The 17,098-nt window shown below is 34.9% G+C and overlaps 1 protein-coding gene and 1 long non-coding RNA gene across 2 annotated transcripts in view; both read left to right on the top strand.

The window, feature by feature from the left end:
• Positions 1-835: 835 nt before the first annotated feature.
• Positions 836-17,098, top strand: part of LOC144968757 (NAD(+) hydrolase SARM1-like) — a 28,857-nt gene continuing 12,594 nt past the window's right edge. The window contains exons 1-11 of the mRNA XM_078907407.1: positions 836-1,227; positions 4,403-5,129; positions 5,637-5,836; positions 6,850-6,958; positions 7,221-7,414; positions 8,043-8,177; positions 8,763-8,957; positions 9,506-9,682; positions 10,046-10,170; positions 10,983-11,218; positions 13,087-13,240. Coding sequence (XP_078763533.1) covers positions 4,403-5,129; positions 5,637-5,836; positions 6,850-6,958; positions 7,221-7,414; positions 8,043-8,177; positions 8,763-8,957; positions 9,506-9,682; positions 10,046-10,170; positions 10,983-11,218; positions 13,087-13,240 — 2,252 coding nt within the window. The 5' untranslated portion in view covers positions 836-1,227. The remainder of the gene's footprint in view (positions 1,228-4,402; positions 5,130-5,636; positions 5,837-6,849; positions 6,959-7,220; positions 7,415-8,042; positions 8,178-8,762; positions 8,958-9,505; positions 9,683-10,045; positions 10,171-10,982; positions 11,219-13,086; positions 13,241-17,098) is intronic.
• On the top strand, positions 15,766-16,580 carry LOC144968759 (uncharacterized). The gene is made up of 2 exons (XR_013644649.1): positions 15,766-15,979; positions 16,392-16,580. It is a non-coding gene; the product is annotated as an uncharacterized LOC144968759 (long non-coding RNA).

The raw sequence follows: 17,098 nt of genomic DNA, 5'->3' as shown, positions 1-17,098 counted from the left end.
AAATGAAAAAAAGAAAATGTTTCCATATTATTTGTTGCTCTTTTCTTACTTCTTTCTCTCTCTCTCTCTCTCTCTCTCTCTCTCTCTCTCTCTCTCTCTCTCTCTATTATATTATATTATTATATATATATATATATATATATTATATATATATATATATATATAATATATAATAGCACGAAATAGCACGAGTAATGTAACCAAATAACAAATTGCCACTATTTTGAGGACAATAAAGATAAATGAACATCCACGAGCCGGATATAACGTACCAACACACACACTATGTATAGCATTAAACGTTTATAGTCTGATTAATACATTTTAGTGAGAACAACTCATAAAAATGGCTGGCTAAAAACAATCAAAAAGAGTGGAGTGACGTCAATTTTGTTCCTTCTTTATAGACATTCTTCTTTGGTTTGAGAGCATGTTCATTACAACCATAACTATATGGGTAATCAGACCTGCAAGTTATTAAATTAACTTCGGACTCAAAAAGTAAACGTCTTTTCAAAGAATAATTATAATAAATAGTAGACTTCATGCGACCGTAAATATCATGTTAATTACGCAGCGAGTCTTTTGGAATTGAACTTAAATTTCTATCCATATCTATATATAGAGTCTATTCACATTTCACATGTAGAATATCTATTATATATTTTAGCGAGTAAAATCTAACAGTGGAACATTTGAGCAGTGCTTGGCTTATAAAGCACATAGTCTCAGTGTTGCCGACGCCGCAAAGCAAGAAAAATTGCGAAAATTTTGCAAAACAATTCAACGAAAAGGAGAGAAAAAAAATATGAAGAGGGAGAGGCCAAGAGAGAGAGAGAGAGAGAGAGAGAGAGAGAGAGAATTGGGTCATCACGGAGAAAATAAAAATAAACGGAAAACCTGGCTTTGCAGGGCTTGCTACTTCGTCAGTTAAATCATGTTTGTTCGCTTTCTGTGCCTAGGTCATGAACTGATTTATGGAGGATTAGTTCTTACTCTTATCATCTGTTTTCAGCTTATGTAATGATGTAATTCTTCTCGCTAAATAGCGAAACAAGGACAGAGAGAACACTTTCTTCTTGCAACTTAGCCTAAGCATCTGTGGTGTTATCTATAGACGACCAACTGGCAACTGGAATCATTAAATCGTCAACATCCCGAATAGTGAAGAATATTTCAACCATATGATCAACCTTGGGTGTTTCATTACTATGTTTTTTTTACGAAGTAAGTTGTAAGTCCACGAAACTCTAAGAAATTGAATAGCTCTTGTCGTTCTCTTGCAAAAAGACTTTCACTCACTCTATTTCTACTCTAGAGTCTAGACGTCTAAGTAAGTCTAGCTCTAGATAGAGGATACACCTATTTTTATTCACCTATTTTTATTTTAGACACATTTTTAAGAAATGTACGCCTGTAATCAATTACTACAATTCCTTCTACAATTTGTGAAATGTAAGCCTTTTTAGTTTTAGTCATACTCATACTCCTAGATATCTCGGCCTATTATTATTAGATTATTATTAATAGATAGTAGAATCGATAACAGCAGTGGATTGAATTGCTGTTTATTTTGTTTAAAATTAAAATAGTTGGCAAAACAATGACATGACATAGTAGACAGATATACAATGACAATACTTGTTACGACTCCAAAAGATCTTATTGCCACTATCTCCATTACTATTGATTAATTCGTTTTTTCAATTTCAATTTCTACTATAGGATTTATTGTCAGCATTAAAAAAATGTTTCATAAATAATTTAGTCAGGCTAATAGAAACCTTTGACCGACATTTAATCAGGCTAATAAAAACCTTTGACCGACATAGGTTTTAAAGCATAGTGCATAAAAATACATAGTAATACATTGTCGCTTTAAAACATGGCTGTCATTATCCCCAGACACCTGTCTGGGGATAATGAAAATTCGTTATCCCCAGACACCTGTCTGGGGATAACCTAACCAAATTTCGTTATTCCCAGACAGATATTTGAAACTCCGCTCTTTTAAACAATTATCCACAGTCCAGAATATGGAATGTTTCCAAATGCAACATAGAAATAAGGAAGGTTAATAAAATATCTATAAAAACATAAAATTAACCAACATTAAATCAGTTGTTACTACATATACACAATATGCGTTGACTTCGAAGTGGGTGTCATGGCCAAATGGTTTAGTCATCTGCCCTGGAAGTTTTACCAGAAGCGACGATGCAGATTCAAATCCTGGTTTGGCCAGTTATTGGATAGTTATTTACCATTATTGTTATTTTCATTTGCATCAATTTTATGTAACTGTCAACAACTATAAAGTAAACTGAAATTTAAAAAAAAATTACAAACAACAAAAAAAAACCCAACAAACTATACTGCCATGGAAGACCATTCAGACTCGAGTCTGAATCATTTAGACGCGAGTCTGAATAACTTGTTGATTGCACATATGCACATTGGAGTTTGAGTCTGAATTCCCGTTGGAGACTATTCAAACTTGAGTCCGAATAGCTGCAACCAATTCGTTAACTTAACTACAATTATGTCAACTGAACTAATTTATTTTTAAAGATTAGAATCGTCTTATACCTGTTTTCATTAAGAGAAACGACAGAAAGAGAGAGAAATTAATAGTAATATTAGTAACAGCATTCAGCTTTGGTTAAAGTGAATTCCAATTACATTAATCTCTTTTTTTTCAAGGTTATGGAATGAATAACCCATAAAATAATCAGAAGACACTCATAGTTTTATAATACTCCTTCTCATGTACTATGAATATGGATAGTTTTATGGACAAGTGGGGCCATATCTTTTTTTTTTTTTTTTCAAAAACTCATGTTCACTCTCTCTTACTTCTTGCTAAAAGTCCAAGCAGAGTATTATTCAGCTTACACCCCAGTGTTTCATGATATCTTATGATTATGATTATTTAATCTTTAAAAAAAAAAAAAAGTGATCAAATAAAAGAGGCCTAATATATATTTTTTAAAAAGGCATCTAAGTAACTGTGCCAGTTTTTAATAGGATAGCTCACTTGTTGAATTAACCCAACCATATTTAACAAACTCCTTGGGATATATTATATATAGATGGTTTACCTGACTTATCGCCTTTCTCCTCCCAGTTATAGGATGCCTCGGCTGCCTCTTCTTTCTGTGTAAGATACCTCCACCTTTCACTGTCTTCTGCCATAGATCTAATATGTATGCATACATTTTATGTGTTTGGGGTCCCTGCTTAAGAGTGTGAATTGTCATTTGTGGTCGTCCTTTATATTTACCCTGACTAGATGTTGTGAAAAATGCATTCATGGCTTTGTTTGCTGGTATTTCCATGTCTCTTCTTAGAACATGGCCAAAAAGTTGCCATCAGACCTCTAAAATTAAGTTTTTCATTGAACTTGCCGTAGAATGTGCTATTGCTAATTTTCCTTCGGTATCGGATGTCCAGGACTTTCTTAAGTTGTTTTCGTGAGGTGAAACCTATCAAATTTCACTCTTTGCTTCATGCTGATGCCCAGATACCACAGTTGTAAATGAATATATATATGTTATATAGAAAGCTCTTTATAATGATGAAACAGACACATGGAATGTAAGGGAAAAAATAAGGCTTAAGACCATGACATTTGTTAAAGACAAGAGTATGCAAATTGTTAGATTATAAGGTACGAGTGGGAGTGTGTTTTTTTGTTGTTTTTTTCTAAAATGTGGCACGTAATGTTTGGGGACAACTCTTGAGGTTGAATGATGACAAATGATCAGTTGGACAGAATGACCATTTTATTTTTTATGTACATGTATGACTATATTGTGATGACTGGTTGGTTCGGATTTGAATAGTTCATCAACATGTTCATTTGCTATTTTATTGAGGAAAGCAAATTTATGGTTCTCATGTCATTCTCTTTACAATCTCCATCTGAGTAATTCCTGCATTTTTGATTTACTGTTTTGCTGATCGTGTCATAGCCAAGGAATTGCATTGACCATCTCTGAATGATTTGTTATTTGTCAATCTCTGTCTATGTCTGTCTTGTACAGATCTGAAACATCCATGTTCCAGGACTTAGCACCCATATATGGCACCACTTCGAGCAGTTTAAAAAAAAAAAGATCCTCCTGATTATTCCAAGGTGCTTATTGGTTCCGTTAGCTTAGTTTGACCATTGAAAGTTTTTGTTAATTTTGATTCATAGATGTTAGACCTGATGTAGTTTTTAGAGAATGTGAGATTTGGGACATAGATTAACATATGGTGTGATCTTTTTTGGATGGTCCTGAAAATGTGCCTTAAATCATTTGAAGATTGTATGACTTAAATTAAATATTTGAGTCTCAATAATGGCTGCTTGATTATTCATTGAACTTATTTCATTCTACTGCTTTTTTTTTTTTAGATGGAAGAAAGTGACAAAAAGATTCTGGGTCCACAACACCGTTCTCCTCTAAAGAAAATTGAGTGTTTTGATGCATCCAAACAAATTGAGCGCACACAATCTGAAGCAACTTTTGGGGATGAAAGTACAAGACTTCTTCATCCACGAACAGGTTCAGTTGATTATATGCCCCATGGTGTTGGAGATAAACATGCGAAACCTCCACCCAATGTATCAGAGAGGTCAAAGGTATATTTGGACTTATCCAACATCGAAGGATCGATAGCTGATGATGATGATGTTGTCACTCCCACCTCCAAAAATGTTCGAAAGAGAAATGTATTGAGTAATAACAACAAAATACTGATGACTACTCGTGGGTTGGAAACTATAAAACAGGAAAATCCTGTTGACTGTGTTGATGGGGTGGTGAATCAATTAAGGCAAGAAGAATGGGACAAAGATATTTTTTTTGAATTAGAAACTGGAATCAGTAGTGAGCAATATGAAAGGTTGTTTTCGCACAGAGGTAGTATAGGAGAGTTTGATACAGGGTCAGTTGGACCAGCATCACCAGACCACCTCAGTGGAAGTGATGGGGCATCATGTTTTTATACTAAATACCCATTGCGGTTTCCTCATGGCTACTCCCTCAGCAAGTACAGACACAATTTAAAGCTGAGCTATCAAACCTTGTCTCAGAAACTTGAACAACAGATCACACAGATAAAGGAAATACCAGAAAAGGGTGAGTGGGTACAATTGTTACATATATTTATGTCTATTTGTCAACATGGCTTGCATTATGAGTTTAACCACCCCTCCCCCAGTGACATCGTTAGACCTCCTAGGCATTCTATGAAGGAATTTGACTAAACACACCATAACAACATAAGATTGCTAAATCAGATGAGAACCATGTCATGAAGTTTTTCATACCACAACTCTATTACTACTCTTTTTGCAGTAATCATCTTCTTTATTATGTTTGCTGCCTATTTGAAAATAGAGGCTTTGATTTAATGGTTTCCATCTTTCAGAGAAATGGATAGATTTTGTTATGATTCATTATCTTCTAATCCTTTTTTGCATTAGTTATTAGCATTTCTTTTAAAACAAATTTATGTATTTATTTACCTTTTTTGTGTGTGCATTTTTAAAGGAAAATAAAATATCAAATCAGGATTAATTATGCATGTTTTCCCATTTTCTGTGTTGTCTCTTACATTTTTATGTTCTTGTTTTGAATTTCCAGAGCAATCCAAGCAATTGCCTATTCTTGCAGCCATATTAAAACTTGTCAAGGAAGCATGGAACACACCTGTGTATGGCAGGGATCTAGCCTATTCACTTTGCGACATTATACGTATGGAAGGGTTACTGGACATGCTCATCAAGAACTGCTCTAGTCAGGATAGGGCCTTGCTCCTTGCCTCTGCTAATCTGCTTGAACAGGTAATAACTTTTTTTCATGGGTTATCCTATCTTTTTCATTCTGTGAAATAGTAGCAATAGATGAGGATTATCAAAGAATTTTAGATCCTTTTTTTCTCAGTTGCTGCAGTGTACTTTTAAGACTGTGGGAGTTAATGATGGCTTTGTGGAAAATGTAATTGTCTTAATATTGAATGGTTTTCAGTTAAATGGTGGAGACCATGAATTGTCTATTTTTTTTTTTTTTCATGATTTTGATAGGGGTAACATTTGGACCCTTACATTCCTATCACAAATAGAATTAAAATTGAATATGTCACCTTTCAAACTAGCTTAAATATGTTGTAATTAAAAATTATACTTAAAAATACTTTTTAAAATTATTTTTATTTTTCCCCTCATTGTTTAACCAAAATAGATTGATTGTGTATTCTTTATCAGCACTTATGAAATTATTGGTTGTCTTCTTATTGTTGAAATGATAATTAATATCTAGCACTGATTTATCTATTATATTACTATTAAATTTATATTTTGTTACATTCACATTTGATACTGATGGCCTTAGAGAGATCTGTTATATATACCTTCATTTTTTCCTCTTTATTATTTTGATTTTGGTACTCATTTTGTCCCTCTTTATTATTTTGATTTTGGTACTCATTTTGTCTCGCGGGTGGTTGGATGGGAGCATCACCCTTGAATCATATACCTATGATGTTCGCATGGGTGTACAATCCGATAGTGATGTCGTTTCTTCTTCTCTTTACTAGCCTATCCTGCTTCTTTGGTTTGTGATTGTATTTTTGACAGGGGATATTTTTTTTTCTGTAAATCTTCTGTTCTTGGTTATTTATAATTTAGCTTATGATATCTTTAGGTTATGATTTTGATTTACATTTGTACTATTTTTGTTAGATGGCTTGTTTTTTTGTTTCAGCGGTCTCTCATATAACCTCAATTGTGTTGGAAGAGACCTAAAGCAACAAACAAACAAACAAAAAACATTTTGTCTCATTATTTTTTTCTTTGAGGTGATGTCTATTCGTAATAGAGAGCGTGTGGCCAAAGATGGATTAGAAGTTGTTGTTAAAATGACACGTGACTATTCTGGTGATTTGGAAATGGCACGAGCTACCACAGGTTAGTAAAATTTTTCAGTGGATGTGAAAAGTTTCGTAAGGTGTAATGACTTTCTATTTGGATAGGTCATATCCTTACCAATTCTCAAAAGGCCTGATGTTTTGTCTTTTGTTCTTCTTTGATTGAAAATATTTAAACAAGGGTATTTCCTTGTTACTCATAATGCCCAGTGTTTCTGATCAAGTTAAAACTTCTGCATGCGTCTTAACCGAGAAGAGGTAACACTTGTGACATAATTTTTTTTTAATGTTTTGAATACCAGGCATACTTGAAAACATGTTCAAACTATCGGAGGAAACATGTACCAAAGTGGTTAATCTTGGAGGTCTTGATGTTATCCTTCGCTGGTGTCGATGTGGGACAGACTACAGCATCCTGCGACGGTGTGCCAAAGCACTCGCCAATTTGTCTCTGTTTGGCGGGGCAGAAAACCAAGAGATTATGTCCAAACATAAAGTAAGATTTATTTGTTAATTTGTTCTAGATCCATACAATTTTAACTTTAGGGAGCCTGATAGTCTGACATTATAATAATATTTTTTTCCACCCACCATGCTGTATAGCTTTGAGCAAGCCACCTCACCCTTAGCTTATGTGCAGAGCTGCACTGCAGCCAATGCCTTGGATAATTCATATTTTTAAAAAATATACCCTGAAGAAATACTCTCCCGTGTGATGAATGATGGGAATTTATTATAGTACATTACATAGGTATGTGATTTAACTGCCGACCCAAGGATCTGATATATTGATAACAATAGTTAAACTTGTATGTTTGTAAAACAGTAATGGTGGCTAAATGAGAAAGACCAAAACGTCTTTGTTAAAGGCTTTAGATTACCATTTAGCCATTGATTTCATCTATAAAAATATTTTAATATTCTAATCTGATATGTTAGTTGCCTTCTAGTTTTTTTCTTGTCTTTTTTTTTTGTGATGCACGCTCTTAAATCAAATGCATATTTATGTCATAAGAATTTTTCTCTTTTAAAAATTTAATTGCATTTGATATAGCTAACCATGCATCCATGGTAAGAATAATCAATCTTGACCAAATATTGAAATTTTCTGTACTATCTGACAGGTACCAGAGTGGTTATTTCCACTGGCCTTTAGCGACGACAACTCTATTAGATATTACGCCTGTCTTGCAATATCAGCCCTGGTTGCCAACAAGGAACTGGAAGCATCTGTTATCAAGTCTGGTACTCTTGATTTGGTAAGGTTAATCTTTTCCCCCTTTTTCTGCTTTCTCTCTTATTCTTTTAAGCTTAAACACTGTAATTTTACCTTTGCTTTCTTTGTAAGGCATTTTGTACACATTAATCAACTCGATTATGAAGAGTAATGCCTGGCGATTTTTTAAAGGCACAGCAATTGTTCTCCAATAAAATGATTGTTATCATTCATGGTAATATTAAATAGCCTGCATCAACGTGCATCAACAGACTGAAAACAGTCATACTGTATTGTTATAGATCTATGTTAAACTCTTTTTTTATGTCAGTGCATTATTAGTTTTGATTATCATTTCACTTTTATACTTGTAGCTTGTCTTCATCAGTGGTTTAGAAAAACAGTATTTTGTAATAGGTGAATATTTCTATGAACTGTATTATTGTTACCGTCAACAGCGTGGAGGTGACATAACTGGAATTCTCTCAATTGTTTTCTTTGCTGTTGGGTACTTGCAGCAACAACAAAGGATCATCAATTTCTATCACTCTTAGTGACAAAAATCTTTTTTTTTCATTTCAGTTTTCATCAAGTTTTAATATATTTTTTTTTCTTATTTTTCACCCAGGTTCTTCCATTTATCAACTCTAACAAGCCATCTCAGTTTGCTCAGAGCGACATCACACACAAGCAGGGCCGTGACAAGATATGGCTGAAGCACCTCATACCTCTTCTCTTTTCCAGACGACAAGAAGCTCAAGCATTGGCTGCTTTTCATTTTGCCATGGAGGCCATCATCAAAGCCGAGCAAGGGAGACAAGATGTATGTATTGCAGTGTTTTATTTCCTTAGCATTGAAAGGAATGGATTTTTAAAATTTTCTTTTAAATAAAACTAAAGTAGATATTCAAAAAAATGTGTCACCTCACAGGGATCAAAGAATAGTAAATTGGAAATTTGAATACTGAAATCTCAGTTGGTAGAGAATTCTTTTCATTAGCGAAGGGACTGGTAATTGATCCTGGGTGCAGTCAAGAATTTTTCTGAACTCCCTGTCCACCCAGCAGTGATTGGGTAGCTAACCCTGTTAATGATGGAAAGTATTTTGCAATATAATATTGTCCTCTCGAAATGGTATCAATCATTTAATTTACAGAAACTGCCAATTCTCTGGCCATGGCTTTGAAGGACTACTGCAAAATGGTTAATATTAAAACTCTGTGATAAATAGGCAGCTATGTCCTAGGGGAGGTTGAAATGGAAAAAGAGATAAAAGGTTTCATCAATATTAATTATGAGAGCTTTCATTAATTCTTTATCATAATGAATTTTCCAACATAATTAGTCTTCTCCAATCAACTTCTTCACCAGATCTTCCATGAAATTGATGCTGTTGAGCCCCTAAAGAAAATTGCTGGTAGCCCCAATGCTGTGGCGTCTCAATTGGCTGCTGAAGCCCTTAAAATGATTGGGGAAAAGATACCACACAAGCTGTCACAACAGGTCCCTTTGTGGACCGTAGATGACGTTGTTTACTGGGTCACGCAGGTAGGCTTATTGGTGGGGAAAACAAGAAAGACATTTAATATATTATACATAAGTTGTATTTTTGATTGTGTGTATGAGTGTTGTTATCTTTTTATTGATCAAACTGTTGGATCTATAGACTGAAATTAAACATAGGACTTGCTTGATCCCAGAATATGAATAACGTAATGATCTCTCGTTTGATTTACATTTCTTTAATTGACATATTATGAAACTTGTAGAACTTTGAATTTTGTCTCATCAGAAAATTCACACAGACACAATATCTCGGTGATTAATGACAAAGCACTGGAGATTTAAATTCATGACTAATGCATATCAGATATCCAAAGAATTTAACATCACACATTTATCCCCATCCAGATTGGTTTTGAGGCTTATGCATCCAAATTCCAAGAGGCTCGTGTAGATGGCGATTTGCTGCTTATTCTCACCGATGAAGACCTGAATAGTGGGTTAGACATGCACTCCAGTATATTACGGAAAAGGTAATCTTTTTTTTTTTTTTCTCTTGATAGGGGGGGGGGGGGGGGGGGGAGATGATTTGCCCACTTGGTTTTGAAATACTGCCTGTGTTATGTTTTACAAGCGTTTTAACAAAACAAAACAAACTAACAAAAAAAAAAAATCAACCCAAAAAGAAAAGAAAACATTAAAATTTAAAACATGGATGAAAGACAAATGGATGGTGGCCAGTGCCATATCTATTATCGTGGCTAATGTATATATATATATATCTGGGTGGGGATCCTGACCTCCCGTAGCGGGCTGGGGGGTCCATACTGTGTCTTCTATCCCCCTATGTCTGTTTTCCAACATGCTTTCTGTCTTTGTCTTGGAATGAGATTACTTGGTTTTGTCCTGGCTGGGAGGGAAATATTTGTTATTTTTAATGTATAATGTAAGCATCTGAGTGTATTCCTCTTTGTTGGATTTTGCGCTTGTGTCTAGATGAGACTTATAGGTGATCTCAAGCTAAGTACATTGGTGGTAAGCTCTTGGAATCTACATCTGATCCCTATTTGTTCCCAGTTCCCCTTCATCTTACTTTCTCTTGGGTGCTTTAATTGTAATTCTAGAACTTTTTGCGATCCCATTTTCTTCCTTTTTATGGGCGCTAATATAACCTAAATGTGTTGCAAGCACCGTAAAACCCTTAAAAACAAACAAACAAGCAAATATATATAAAGTATTTATCTGAAGTGAGTTCCAGTCTGCATTATTTCAAATTTACTTTCATTTTTATAGTAAAGCAAATACTAATATGATGTAATGGATATTCTTGTCTTCATTTAAATAGGTTTTGTCGTGAACTGAAATCCCTGAAGATTACCGCAGATTACTTCATTTGTGATCCCACTGGCCTGGATAATTGGCTCATGTCACTCAGTCCCGAGTTGTCACAGTATACCTACCTAATGCTGAGACAAGGAGTTGACAAGTACGAGATTAAATCATTGTCAGATGAAGAGCTGAAGGATGTTTGTGGCATCGCCAATAGTGTTCACAGAAGACGAATTATGACTTGTAGAGAAGGTACAAATGTTTGTCGCTTAACTCCCATGTGTTATTCAGCTTTTGTAGTTTATATCTTTTCTCTTCTTCTTACTTCTGCAGATGCTTATTTGTTTGTAATGGTGTAGTTTCACCTCCTTCCCTCCACCCACACTTGGCTAATCCACTAGTCATCAACACTTCTTTCATTTGCCCATTTAGTATTCATGGTATGATGAGATGGTAGCATACCTTTTAGACATGCATTGTGCAAACCAACTACACTTCCAATGTAAATAGTACTCCTTTCACAAGCACATTTAGTATTTATGATGTATTGAAATTGTAGCACGGCATGTAGTACTGCTAAGTACTTCTTCTTCTCTTCTTCTTCTTTGTTCCCGTCACGTCACATGGTCAGTCCGGTCTGGTGAATAATGAAGCCCACAGTGGTCCTGAGGTCGTCCTCACTGCCGTACAGCTTCTTTGAGTATGGGGTTGTTTCAGGCCAGAAGTTCCTTCTCAACTGGTTGTACTTTGGACATTCCATTAGGACATGATGTCCATTTTCATTTTCAAGTCCGCAGTCACATTGTCCAGAGGCACCTGCTCTGGACATCCTCCACATATGTTCCTTTAACTGGTTGTGTCCAGTTCTCAGTCTGAAGATGATAACCTGTTCCTTTCTGTCGAGCACCTTGATTGGGTCATTCATGTTGTATTCTGGGTGCTTCTCTCTCCATCTCTGAGACTGGATAAATTTGGCCATTTTGTTAATTTCTCCTGTTGAGTACATTGGGGAGGGTTGCTGCATGCGACTGCCTGCCTTTGCCAGTTGGTCAGCGATCTGATTTCCAAGTATCCCACAATGTCCTGGAATCCACTGCAGTACAATGTTGGTAAACTTGCTTAGCTTCATGAGGTCTTCCACCAAGGCGTCTATATCATCCGCAAAGGACATCATTATATCCTCCAGAATTTTCTTAGCATCTGTTAAAATCACTATATGTCTTGGTTTTTCATTTTCTGAGAGGATTTGCTTAACAGCTTCATGGATTGCATCTGCCTCTGACTTGTAGATTGAAGTGCGAGTACCAGTCGGTTTGCTGATCTCTTTTTGTTGACCATTTGTGTACTCGATGTGCACTCTCAGGCCCCCGCACATGTGTTCTTTATTGCATGAACCATCTGTATAGATTCTTGTCCATTTTTTTTCAGGGTAGTTTTGTTCTATGCACTTCTGTACAGACTTCTTGATTTCTTCGCCGTGTTTTTGTTTTGTTGAAATGTCACCAACGGAAGTCTTGATTTTCAAGTGATTTTGCCTTTTCCAAATTGGTACTCTGATATTTGCTTTGCATTTTTGGGTCATTATTCCGTCAAGTTCGTGATCTTTTTCAATTTGCTGGGCTCTTTCAATAAAGTGTGATCTTTTCAGCCGCCTAGTTTTCTTTTGTTGCGCTCTAGCGTGAAGAGGCTGATCTGTCATTGTTTTCACGTCTGTGTATTGTTTCAAAATTTTTGATTCCCTTCTTTCTGATAGAGATGTAAGTCCTGTTATGGTTTCCATTGCATGAATTGGTGTCGATTTCATTCCTCCACTTATTATCCTCATGTTACTGTTTTGCACTTTATGCTAAGTACAAATCAGCCAACACAATACAAGATAAATTGTACTCCTTTCATGAACCCATTTAGTTTTCAAGCTAAATGAGATTGTGGTGCATTAACTGAGCAAAAAGTACTTCTTCCTCATCAACTACCTTATTATTATTCTTATTAAAATAATCGCACTGCCTTATATTGTGTATTGACTTGAATATTACAATTATTATTTCACAAGTCTTTATCTCCATCATCCTGAAGATGAATGCTTAAAATTTTATTGTTATTATTTTTCTTATTCACAGAGATAATAACTCCTGAAGCCCCAACAAAAATGCCAAAGCCAAGCAATACCATGATGCCTACCATTGACCCCAGTCTTAGCATCAACCTCAATACTCTACGTTCTATAGATGTCTTTATTTGTTACAGAAGGTCCAGTGGATCACAGCTGGCTAGGTGAATTTTGACTCTGACTGTAGTTAACATTATAAAGATGTAACATCGTCCTTTGAGGTTCAGTAAAATAAATAGTAGTTTTTATTCTTCTTTTCTCATTTCATTACACTTTGACCAAAAAAATATGACATTAAAGAGATACACACTAGATAAAAATACAGCATTTCATAGAAAACTACGATAATTGTGTGGCTGGCTGAGAAAACTCGGAAAGATGCACAATTTTCATTAATTGAGTTATGTATGTAATAGTATAGACCACATCTTTCTGATCATTTACCACTTTAAATATTCTTTCTATGTCTATTAGAACCCAAGTTATGAATTTTTTTCTGAATAAAATTTGTTGCTTTGGGAAACTTATCTTCGATTTTGGCTCATATCTCAAATCGAAGCTTGCCACACCTTCCCGGGTTTTCTCAGCCAGCCTCACTATTAGGATCACTATGCATACCAATAACTCTTACGTACATTGGGGATAATGCTACTTTAATCATTCTCATGGGCTTAAATGATAAATAATAGTTCATTGATGCAGCAGATCATTTGTGAATAAGTAAATTAAGTAACAATCCAGGCATTACACTAACACTTTACTTTCTCTCAACTTATTTAGCACAAAATCTAATGACTTAATAAGCAAATAACCATGAATGTTAAATATGAATATTGATTAAAATATGAATTGGTTATAAATAGCTAAAATAATTTTTAGACATATGCATTACAATAGTGTCAAAAGTGATTTTTTGTTCAACCTGTGACATGCTGATTTATTTAACAATACTCTTATTTGACCCTTATTTTTTTCATATTTTTAGTTAATTCCAGGAGATTACCAAGATTAGATATATTCATGGTCATTTACTACCGTAAAATTTTAAAAAATATGAAGAGGAAAGCCAAAGACAAAAAAAAATCCAAATGAAAACGAAATAAGAAATGTTGAAGGGGTAAAGTTTCATAGGTAACCATTTTGCCCTTAAATCTTTTTGAGAATTTAATCATAGACCTGTCATGCTGCCCACTAAACGGCAATTTCCTGACTCAAAACATTATTTATCAAGCCACAGTGACACGACCAGACACACCAAAACAAGAACCATACATTGGCCTCACTGAGTGTTCATTCAAAACCAGATACAACCTGCATAAATCTTCCTTCAGAAACATACACAAACGACATTTTACTACACTAAGCGAACACATTTGGAACCTCAAAGAAAAAAACATACAACACAGCAGTACATGGAAAATCATCTCCAGAGCACAGTTGTACTCCCCCTCTTCTAAGATTTGCAACCTCTGCTTAGAAGAATAATTCTTCATCATCACAAAACCGAACATGGCAACACTCAACAGAAGAAATGAACTAACATCCTCATGCAGAGATAGAAACAAACACCTTTTATGTAATTACGAACCTCCATAAACACGAATCTAGAAAAATACGAAAAACACAACAATTTACTTTCACTTCCACTTCCTGATGAGATCTACGCTTGAAACAATATTGTAGAAGTTAACCATAATTATACTTGAAATGTTATATATATATATATATATATATATATATATATATATATATATATATATATATATATATATATATATATATATGTATTAATACCGGATAGGGAGACTTTTGGTACCCCTATTAGTTCATTTTACAGTACTTTACCAATAGGGAGACCAAAATCCGGTCCCCCTATTGATTTGACCTCTAGCACATTCACTTTTCTATTTTTAGTTTAAGGTTGTCAACCCAACCGTCAAGGATATATAATTGTAAATCATAGTATTGAAGTTATTTGTTAAACACCACAGTAAGAAGAGTTATGCCTAAATTTTCACGTTGGTCAATAAGGTGACCGCCTGAAAAAAGTACAATAGGGGTACCAGTGTTTTCATCGATATATTTCAATAGTGAGGCAATATATCTTTCCGAAATTTTCTCTAAAATTCTAGAGCATTATATGGATTTTTATAGTAATGAAAACCTAATATAAAATTGTGTGAAAGTTGATGAACTGAGGAATGAACAAGATATACGAATTATAATCTATTTTTAGAAACAGATTTATCGAATCTTGGTCCGGATTCTTATCTTGGTGACAAGAGACAAGCAAACATAGTAACTCTTTTTTTCGTGAAACGTATGTTTAGTCAATTTCGCGCATAAAGAGGCACTCGGCACTCACTCACTCTGCAAGTCGGTAGTAGGTGGTTATCAGTTATCAGCTCGGCCTTTAGTTCTTAGTCAAACGCTTCATCAAACCCATTATTGAGTAGCATGTTGATGCCTGATGCCAGTTGAAGCCATCTCGACGTCGTGAAATGGAGCATCTTCTGTCATAGCAGTAGAATCGTCAGATGCCGCATTTAAATCCTCCATTCCAGGCGTTGCTGTTGCCATATCGATCTTCGAAATGATTTGGTCTAGACGTCAAGTTGACCCGTTCTATGTCTGAAGAGATTTTAAAGTGCAATACCTAACATTATAACTTGATCTACAAAAGTCTTTTTAAATGAACCGCTGTGTTTCTATATTTTTCAAGAACCAAGGATATCTGATAACCACTGACTACTGACTTACAAAGAGAGTGGCCGACGGACGTCCTCTCTATAGCCGCAAGTATTTTTTCGTCACTTGCTGAGTTCCAAACTAGACGTCTATGGCATCGTGGGGTAAATTGATGCTGGAGGCATCATTGAAGAGACACCGAGATAATTATAATGGTAAGTTATTGGCCATTCTTATTACATCACAGTTGATTTAAGATTTTCAATAGGGTAGACATCACACACCGATTGATGATTGTCACTTGTCAGTCAGTCATTTGGAAGTGGAGTCAGATAATTCGGGAACTTCTGTAGACTGTAGATTCACACTAGTGAGTAAGATCTGTCGTTTACTACTAATACTACTACTACTACCACTACTACTTTTAGTTTTAGCGCTATCCAACTCAACACTTCTCGTGTTTATTTTATTTTGGCAAAACTAGAATGGATTTTTGAAAAGAATATAAAATAATTTAAACTTAAACCTGTCTTTGCATCTTGCTTTATGCATACAGTATGCCATATCACAGCCATCACAAAATCATAGTTTAATGTTGAGAATATGCTATTTCTTTTGTAACTTCAGATCAGAGAGATTTGAGCTTTAAAAATCCTGAAAAATGTCTTGCTGTCAATCCAGACAACCCTTTTGATGTGATCTATGATGTTAATGGTAAGAATGTAATTTGATGAGGAAATGAATAACATTTAGGTACACATAGTTTGCTTTTTTTTTTTTTTTTTGAGTCATGATGTGTAATACTATTACAGTCCACTCCGGATAATTGCAACTCATTTAATCGCAACTTTCGGTTAATCACAATATTTCCTAAGCAATGGAAATAATTCTATATAAAAGTCACTGGTTAATTGCAACAAACTTCGGTTTTTTAAAAAGTGGTAAATTCAAGAAATCAAACAGTATATCATGATTAAATTTCATCATGGATGAAATCGTGACAGGTTGAAGAATCGAGAGTGAGCAGGATTTAATGCTACAGTAGTGTGTCACCACTCTGTTAGAGTCGAAAGAGGGCGGGGCTCTGCAGTATGGGTTTGTGACGTCATCGGTGGCCATTAAATAGAAGAGGGGTGGGGCTGGTCATAATCTTGACAACAGGTTATAAATGACAGTTATAAAGAGAGACTGAGCGATATCCTTTGTTTTAGGATTAACAACTGTGCATTGTGACCAATGAGTTTGGTGAGAGCTTATTGTCTCTCATTAAGGCTAATCTCTTTAACTCTGACAAATGTTGAATTGTTGAGAAAAAAGATTGAAACTTCTTCCAA

The sequence above is a fragment of the Berghia stephanieae genome, chromosome 3, assembly GCF_034508935.2.
Source record: "Berghia stephanieae isolate SIO BIC M18660-M18661 chromosome 3, UCSD_Bste_1.3, whole genome shotgun sequence".
NCBI lineage: Eukaryota > Metazoa > Mollusca > Gastropoda > Nudibranchia > Aeolidiidae > Berghia > Berghia stephanieae.
The sequence above is the reverse complement of the archived record's forward strand: the minus strand, read 5'-3'. Positions and strand labels throughout refer to the sequence as shown.